The sequence below is a fragment of the Ictidomys tridecemlineatus genome, chromosome 16 (assembly GCF_052094955.1).
Source record: "Ictidomys tridecemlineatus isolate mIctTri1 chromosome 16, mIctTri1.hap1, whole genome shotgun sequence".
Taxonomy (NCBI): domain Eukaryota; kingdom Metazoa; phylum Chordata; class Mammalia; order Rodentia; family Sciuridae; genus Ictidomys; species Ictidomys tridecemlineatus.
Window position 1 is genome coordinate 24,303,749 of NC_135492.1, and position 9,354 is coordinate 24,313,102.

The window sequence follows — 9,354 nt, forward strand, 5'->3', positions numbered from 1 at the left end:
CCTTAAAAAGTTTTTCAACCCTTACTCAACACCAAAAAATTTATTCTGCAGAGAAAACCTACCAATGTGAAGAATGCAAAGCACTCAAGAACTTTACTCAACATCACAGTGTTCATACAGAAGATATGCCATGCAAATGCAAAGAATGTGACAAAACTTCTAATAAAAGCTCAAATCTTATTTGTCACCAGTGGACACACCCTGGAACAATGTCCCACATATGTAAACTATTTTGCCAAGGTTTCAGTCAACACCCAAGCCTTAAAAATTACCAGAGAATTCATACCGGAGAGAAGCCCTACACATGTAAAGTGTGTGGCATGAGCTTTAATAGAAACTCAAATCTTGATCGCCACAACAGGATTCATACTGGAGAGAAACCCTACAAATGTAATGTGTGTGGCAAGAGTTTTAGTGAAAAATCATCACTTACTAATCACCAGCGAATGCACACTGGAGAGAAGCCCTACAAATGTAAAGAATGTGGCAAAAGTTTTAATCAAAAAATAGATCTTATTCGGCACCTGAGAATGCACACTGGAGAGAAGCCCTACATGTGTACAATGTGTGGCAAAATTTTCCGTCTCAAATCATCACTTACTCGGCACCAGCGAATCCACACTGGAGAGAAGCCCTACAAATGTAAAGAATGTGGCAAAGCTTTTAATACCATCTCACAGCTTAATTGTCACAAAAGGATTCATACTGGAGAGAAGCCCTACAAATGTAAAGTGTGTGGCATGAGCTTTAATAGAAACTCAAATCTTGATCGCCACAACAGGATTCATACTGGAGAGAAGCCCTATAAATGTAAAGTGTGTGGCAAGAGTTTTAATACAAACTCAAATCTTGATTGCCACAACAGTATTCATACTGGAGAGAAACCCTACAAATGTACTGTGTGTGGCAAGAGTTTTAGTGAAAAATCATCACTTACTCAGCACAAGCGAATCCACACTGGAGAGAAGCCCTACAAATGTAAAGAGTGTTGCAAAGCTTTTAATAGCATCTCACAGCTTAATTGTCACAAAAGGATTCATACTGGAGAGAAGCCCTACAAATGTAAAGTGTGTGGCAAGAGTTTTAATAAAAACTCAAATCTTGATTGCCACAACAGGATTCATACTGGAGAGAAACCCTACAAATGTAATGTATGTGGCAAGAGTTTTAGTGAAAAATCATCACTTACTAAACACCAGCGAATCCACACTGGAGAGAAGCCCTACAAATGTAATGTATGTGGCAAGAGTTTTAGTGAAAAATCATCACTTACTAAGCACCAGCGAATCCACACTGGAGAGAAGCCCTACAAATGTAAAGAATGTGGCAAAAGTTTTAATCAAAAAATAGATCTTATTCGGCACCTGAGAATGCACACTGGAGAGAAGCCCTACATGTGTACAGTGTGTGGCAAAATTTTTCGTCACAAATCATCACTTACCCAGCACCAGCGAATCCACACTGGAGAGAAGCCCTACAAATGTTAAGAATGTGGCAAAGCTTTTAATAGCATCTCACAGCTTAATTGTCACAAAAGGATTCATACTGGAAAGAAGCCCTACAAATGTAAATTGTGTGGCAAGAGTTTCAATCAAAAATCATCACTTACTCAACACCAGCAAATCCACACTGGAGAGAAGCCCTACAGATGTAAAGAATGTGGCAATAGTTTTAATCAAAAAATAGTACTTACTCGGCACCTGAGAATCCATAGTGGAGAGAAGCCCTACAAATGTAGAGAATGTGGCAAAGATTTTAATCAACAATCATCACTTACTCGACATCAGAGAACCCATATTACAGACAAGTCCTGTAAATGTGAAGAATGGCAAAGCTTTTAATATTGAAGGTCACATCTTACTAAACATAGATTTTATACTGGAGAGAAGTTTTACAATGAAAACATTGCATCAATGTCTTTAAGGATGAATCAACCGTATTTCACAGTAGTTCAACATTATTTCACACCAGAGATATGATAGCACAGAAATCATATAAATATAAAATAGGTGACACAGTCTCCAATAGTTGTTCACACCCTACTCAGCACCTCAGAATTCATATGAGTGAGAAGATGTACGGAAAAATTTTTGCAAAGCTTTTGGCCATTGATCCATCATTTTTAAAACACTGGAGGATTTACAGCATATGAAAACCCAAAGAATGTGTCCAAGACTGTATTCAAATTTTTGACATTTTTTAATTACTGACCTCATATCTGTAGCAAATGTGGAGTAGCATCTGTTCAAAGTGTGTACCATAGATAACAGCAAAATATTTACAAAACACCTTGACAAATATAAAGATGGTAGTAAGTTTCATACCTATAGCCCATTCCTTGAAGTATTTGGGATTTAGGAGGGAAAAAATCATTTAAATGTAGAAAATGGGTAATCACTTTGGACATTTGCTGAAATTTTTCTTAACATCTTTAGGTGATATGATAGAAATAAGGAAATACAAGTATAGAATTGTGCATCCCTAAAAGGATATAATTTTAGTATAAATCAACAATTACTAAAGAGTCTCATTTTTCACAACTGGAGTTGATTATTTCAGAAGTCTCTTAAGATTTATATGAAATTTAAAATTTAAAATTTTCAGAGCTCCTTAAAGTTAGGGACACTTAATCAGTAAACCACATCCTCAGATTTTTTTTCTTTTTTATTTAGAGATAGGGTTTGCTAAGTTGCATAGGTCCTCACTAATTATGGAGCCTGACTTTGAACTTGCAAAGCTTCTCACATCCCTAGGGTCGCAGCATGGTCCACCATGCAAGTTTTACAGAGCGTTTTTACTTATATTTCAATACAGATGCAATTTGTTGCTAAATAAAGTGTGAATTTTTTTAATGTTAACCTTGTCATGCATTTAATGATGTTATTAGGTCACACATCTCCCTATTCACTTTGCTAATGGATCGATGCAATAGTAAAACATTCTATTGTGTAAATAATGCTATAACCTCTCCATTAATTATTTCATATGTTTAATCAAGTATTATTTGGAGAATATTATTTATGTAAATTATATACTCTTTTGTTTGTAATTATGGGAAAATTAAGAGTTATAGGAAGGACCTAGTGATACTAAAATAATGCCGAGATATCCCTAGTTTGAATCATGAGTTTAACATTTCACCTTATAGACTAGCAGTACTCCCTAAGGGATCTAGAACTCCGGAGAGTTATACAAGCTCCCAATCAGGGAGAGAAGAAAGACCCAAGAGACTAGGAGCCAACGTGCATATTCAGGCAATAAAGCAGGGTTGCTGAAGGGGGAAATAGTCTTAATGTTTCCTGGGGAATCCACATGGTCCATAGGCCCATCCTGACTCTTGGACTGGAGAAACCATGCAGTTCCTCATGAATTCTATGACGTTCATCACTGAGGTGACTATACTCGCCTCTAGTGTAGGAAAAACATCACAATTTGAGACCACCTCTTTAGTTTTGCATACCCAGTAAAAAAGTGTAGCTAGAAACATGTAAAATGATGACTGTAAAAAGAAAAAGACATACTATAGGAGCATTTATGTCCCCACATTTTTTATTTCATTATATATTTTCATTTTGTAGACCCTTTGGTTCTACTTAATAATTTAAAATATAATGTTTGTTTTACTTATTGAATTATATGGTAGATAGCATGTGTCATGGTCTCCCAGAACCCTCTGCAACCCAGTAATTATAAGATACTATAAACAAACCATGTCCCTCCTCAGATCTTATAGCTCCAAGAGCCCATGACACCACAGAGAGAGAAACACAATTTGGATTGAAATAAACCTCTAGATTCTCATCTACAAGTCCTGTTCAAAAAGTAAGAACACAATATTCTCTTCATATGTGAGCCTTTTGGGTCAACAAAACACCACCCACCAACATTTCATTTAACTTTATTGGGGAAAATAAATATTGAAATATAATGATAAGTTCTAGGAGAATAATATTCACACCATTCTTTATTCCAAAGGGTAAATCTCTAGGTTTCATGCTTATCTCCACATTATTTTATGCAGAAAACTGGCTTCATTTTACATATGAGAGTTTAAACTGTTTATAAGGCCAGGAGGGAAGATTCAGTCCTAGAGGTCTAAGGAAAATACTAAAGATCTTCCCTTTTCTTGATTGAATGATGTCTGCAATCTTGGATGAAACAGCTAAAGAATGCTGATTTCTCAATGCATCTGGCTGGGTGGCTCACTCATTGGAATCCCAATTTATTTAGTCATCTCAAGGCTATCACTCCCTCCTCTGGGATCTAACCTGTTCTTGGGAGGACGTGGTGTCCTTCAGGGGATCACCAGGTCATGCAAGATGTTAGAATGGAGTTTTTTTTTGTTCTAACTTGTGTTTATTTGACCTCACTTTCAATAAAAGTTAGAACAAGACTTCAGCCTCTCACCTGTGGAGAGGATGCTCTGCCCAGCACTTCCCAGTCAGGACCCTGAAAAGCTCTTTGGGACTCCCCAGTACTTAGGTTCAGTGGTTGGGTTTTCCTAGTCTGGCAATACAGTTGCCTGTGTCCGTTACTCTTGCTTTCTCTCTTGCTTTCATAGTATTACTCAAGGAAACACTGTCTTGGGTGAAGAGAGTGTCTTCCTTATCTATTGGATCTGACCTGCCAAGTTGAGCAGCTGCCCACAAACTGAATGTCACAAACACATGTATGTGTTATCTAGTCAGTAACTAGTGTATCTTTCAACTGCATGGTTTTTTATTGCATGGGGGAGGAAATTGAGAATGCTTTGAGTGCCCACAGCACTATTCATAGTATAACACTGCTATGTAATGTTTCCTCTCTGCTCAAATTGTAAGTATTGTTCTTATGCTGCTTTGTAAAACAAATAGAAAAGAGTTGTAAACCAAAAATTTTGTGATTATAGCTAGTTGTGCAGACTGACTTGGGCAACTCTATTTACCATTGTTGTTTTGTATGGGCTCAAGGTACTCTTTTATACTTTTATTTAACCTTAATGACATTACCATTCACTGAAGAGTTTTTAACTCACAAACCTTCTCGGTATACAAATTTTCCCTTGTCATTTTTAAAGTTTCTTACTCTTTTTAGGTATACATGATAGTAGAGCAAATTTTGACATATTATACATGGAGTAAAACTCATTTTAGTTAGCATTCCATTCTTGAGGTGTACATGGTGTGGACCTTCCCTGGTGGTGTATTTATATATAAACATTAAAAGTTTTGTCTGATTCATTCTACTGTCATTTGTATTCCTATTTCTTTTTTCTTTTCTTCAATCCAACTTTGTCTAATCCACTGAATTTCTATTCTCTCCCCTGCCCTTGTTGAGTGCTTTAGCATCTATGTATATTATGTATTATATGTAATGTCTGTTTCATTCTACTATCATTTCTATCCCCATATTCCCTCCCCTCTCTGAACTCCTCTCTACTTATCTAAATAACTATTCTTCCCCACCCCCATTGTGAATTAGCATACACTTATTGGAGAGAACATTTGGCCTTTGTGTTTCTCTGTGTGTAAGCAGGTGGGGGTGGGGCTTATTTTACTTAGCATGATATTCTTCAAATCTATCCTTTTACCACCAAATGGCATAGTTTCATTCATCTTTAAAGCTAAGTAATATTCCATTGGTGGGGGAAATTATATGTATATATACATATATCACATTTTATTTATCCATTCATCTGTTGAAGGAAACATAGGTTGGTTCTATGGTTTATCTATTGTGAATTGAGCTGCTATAAACATTGGTGCAGCTGTTTCCCTGTAGTATGCTGTTTTTAAGTCCTTTGGGTATAGACCAAAGACAGGGATAGCTGGGTCAAATGATGTTTCCATTCTGGTTTTTCAAGGCATCTCCATACTGCTTTCCATGTTGGTTGCACCAATTTGGATTCAATCTCATGAGCAATGTGTGAGTGTTCTTTTTTCCCCACAACCTCACCAACATTTATTGTTGCCTGTATTATTAATGATTGCCATTCTGACTGAAGTGAGATAAAATCTTAAAGTAATTTTGATTTACATTTCCCTAATTGCTAGATAGGTGGAATGTTTTTTTCATATATTTGTAATGGTTATATTGAACTCAGGGGCACTCAACCCCTGAGCCACATCCCTATTTTTATTTTATGTAGAGACAGGATCTCACTGATCTTCTTAGTAAATTTATTTTACTGAGGCTGGCTCTGAACTCATGACCCTTTTTCCTCAGCCTTCCAAGCTGCTGAGATTACAGGCAAATACCACCATGTGAACTCCCCAGAGAGCCTTCTTTAACTGGTTTAAACCCACTTGTTCAGTATGTTTTGTCCTAATCCTCACAATTAGAGATGAAATTATTTTCCTCTCTATGAAAAATCATGGCTACAAAGAGATTGGACTCGACCACATCTAATTACACAGCATGTTCACATTACAACAAAGGTGTGGTCTGCAATTCTCCACTCTCCAAAGAGCTCTCCTTGGCTCCACAAAGTTGAGAGTACTGGCCAACCCTCTGCCATGGCTCATTCAGAAGCCTCCAAGGAAGTCAGTGTGTATGAGGGACAGAATTCGAGGTGGCACGTTGGTGATTAATAGGCTATGCCAGGGAGTAAGGCAGAGCCCAATTCACCAAAGGCACAAAACTTTCATATGGCTGGTCCAGGATGGGGGCTGCATGGGGGGATTCTTTTCCTCCACCCTTGGTGTGTCTTTCCTAACTGTTCATATGCTGAAATACTCGTTCAATGACTTGCACCCTTTTCCTGTTTTATGTTTCCTTCTCATGTGGCTTTGGAGGTCTCATGCTTTGGCAATTATTGTGACTTTCTTCTTCAGTTTTCCAACCTCCCTCATCACATCCATGTGGAATTTCTATCTGTGGATATTAGTTTTCATTTTATACATTTCCATTTAGTCCAAGTTTCCATTACCTCTAGGAAAAACAAATGTTTAATTCATTATCATGCTTGTACTTACACTTCACATGTTGATAATGGCAGTGTTGAAGAACTATCTTCTGATTTCTACAACTGCGACATAAGTGGGTCTGCTTGAAATGACTGTCCTTTCTTTTGACTCCAGATAATGGGGATCCTTTTTAATTATAGTGTGTTAATGCTTTTATGTATATTTATATACAGTACCCAGGAGACTGAGCCTGCTTTTTACATGGTTTTCTCTCAGAGAAGGTGGAGTTGATCATGTAGGTTTCTTAGAGTGGACTCCAGCTTGGACTCTGCCTCGGCTCTAACGAGATTCCATCTGCCTGTGATTTCTACAACATGTGACCTATAGGTCTTCCTCTTCTTTTCTTAATTTTAATATTTCACTTAGAACTTGAGCCACAGAACTGTCACTTTGGAAAAGATGACTTACCAAACCATCACTACCCCCAAGAAGGTGTGCTCCATGTGCAAACTAGGAAAGAAGGGCCCATCACACACTTCAGGGCTTCAGGGAAATTATGGGGGCACCAGGAGTCGCTCACATCAAAGTAGAGGCATTATAGGTTGTGGGACAGGGTTGGACAAATTTAATTTTAGGACCAGAATTAGAGTAATTTAAGTTTCCTTATCAACATGAGAAAATGATCTCAATCAAGATCCTTTTCCAGATGTGTCCAGGAAACTTGAAGAGTTTGAAGCCCAGATCTCTTGGATTGCTGTTATCCATCAGAGAAGACAATAAAATTGAGAGAGATGACATGTCCCACTGGGGAAGCCACAGTTCTGTGTTCTCCAGTGGGAACTTCTTGCTTTTCTACAGACATTAAAATTACAAATCTGCAGAGACAGAACTTAAACACATCCTTTCCATAAAACTTACAAGTGTTTGTGCTCTGCTCAGCTTTTTCAGGTAACAAAGTACCTCTGTGTTTTCAGATGCAGAGTTAGTGTGGATTCTAAAAAGGGCATTGGAGGAGGAAATTCAATCTACTAGTGAGCTTTCCCAGTAGCTTCTTTGCTTTTCAAGGAAGCAAACATCTTTAGAAGACAATATCCTCATTGGAGGATACCAAACATGGTCCTTTGGGCTAATTAGAACTGTTCGAGCCCAGAGGACCATGTTCTGTATGGTGTAATGAGGATATTGTCTTCTAAAGATGTTTGCTTCTTTGAGATCCTGCTAAAATGAGTCAATTCTTCTTATACGGAATGTCAGTTTTACTTCTTCATTTTTCAATTTAATAACTTCATGGGAAATAACTTACATATGGTATGTCATGTAGAGATTTTAAACACTACTAATTTGTATACTTAATACCAGGGAATTGATAAGTTTTAATATTTTGATTAATAATCTTGCTTTGGTCATCTTCATAACTCATACAACAATTATGGTTTGAGTAATTGTACATTTTGAAATCTTTTGATGGAAATGAGGTTCTATGTTAAAATCCTCATTTTATAGAATGGAATCTCACATGGTTAAGAATTTTCAGTTGGTAAATGTGAAACAAGGGACCATGATCAGAAGGAAGTACATTAAATATTTTAGAAAATTAAATAAATGTGCTGGTAAGTTCCAATTCATGGTGCCAAATTATAGGCTTGTGAATATAATTCACAAGAATTTGGAAGAATATTTTTATGTATTAGTCCATTCTGTTTTAATCACTAAAAACCTTTTGTAATATCTAATAATGGAAATGTGTAAATTCAATTTTGCTTAGAAAAACAATCAGGACACTTGAAATCCATCCTGTCCCGGTCACTTCCAAATTTTTTTCCAAAATTCAATTTCTAATGTCACAGCATGCACAGATAAATGTGACCCTAAGACACACAGAACAAGATAAAGCAGAAAAGGTGAAAGCAGAACTTCATTCTTCCATTGCAATACCAGTCAGGGAAAACAGACCCTCCTGCAGGAGCTTGTGGGTTCCCAGTAATGAGAGCTTGGGGTCTGTAGAGAAGTGCATGGGCTCTCTCATCCCTGAGGAGGTCCACAGAACAGAGTAGAGGAGAGTGTGGCTGTGGAGTCTCTAATCAAGACCTCCAGAGACCAATCAGGAAGCATGCCTGATTTTATTGTGCAGTTACCATGTATATGTACTCAGGCAGTGCCTAAGCAAATATAGACGGCCATCAATGCAATGTCTGCTAACTGTCCTTGAAGTGAAAAATCAAAGAGTGGGTGTGCAACACATGGCCTTGTGCCCAGAGCTGTGCCAATGGGGTAAGCAATTTGCCACTCACACGCCTAGCATGAGGAATGGCCTGCCATGCAAACACCCTTAACCTATGCCCTGTATGCACTACTCCATGCACTTGTGCCCACAGAGAAGCACCTCTGGGGCTTCTTCTTTCTTGACTTTAAAGAACAATTTACCTTCTAGTGGCTTTTCTCAGGAGAAATTTAAAATAATAGTAATATA

General features: G+C 37.5%; 1 protein-coding gene across 1 annotated transcript; it reads left to right on the forward strand.

Annotated features, from left to right (window-relative positions):
• Positions 1 to 209: 209 nt before the first annotated feature.
• LOC144371260 (uncharacterized) lies at positions 210 to 1,841 on the forward strand. Its single transcript, XM_078033669.1, is given in 1 exon segment — positions 210 to 1,841. A coding segment is annotated over 1 exon segment (1,632 nt).
• Positions 1,842 to 9,354: the final 7,513 nt, after the last annotated feature.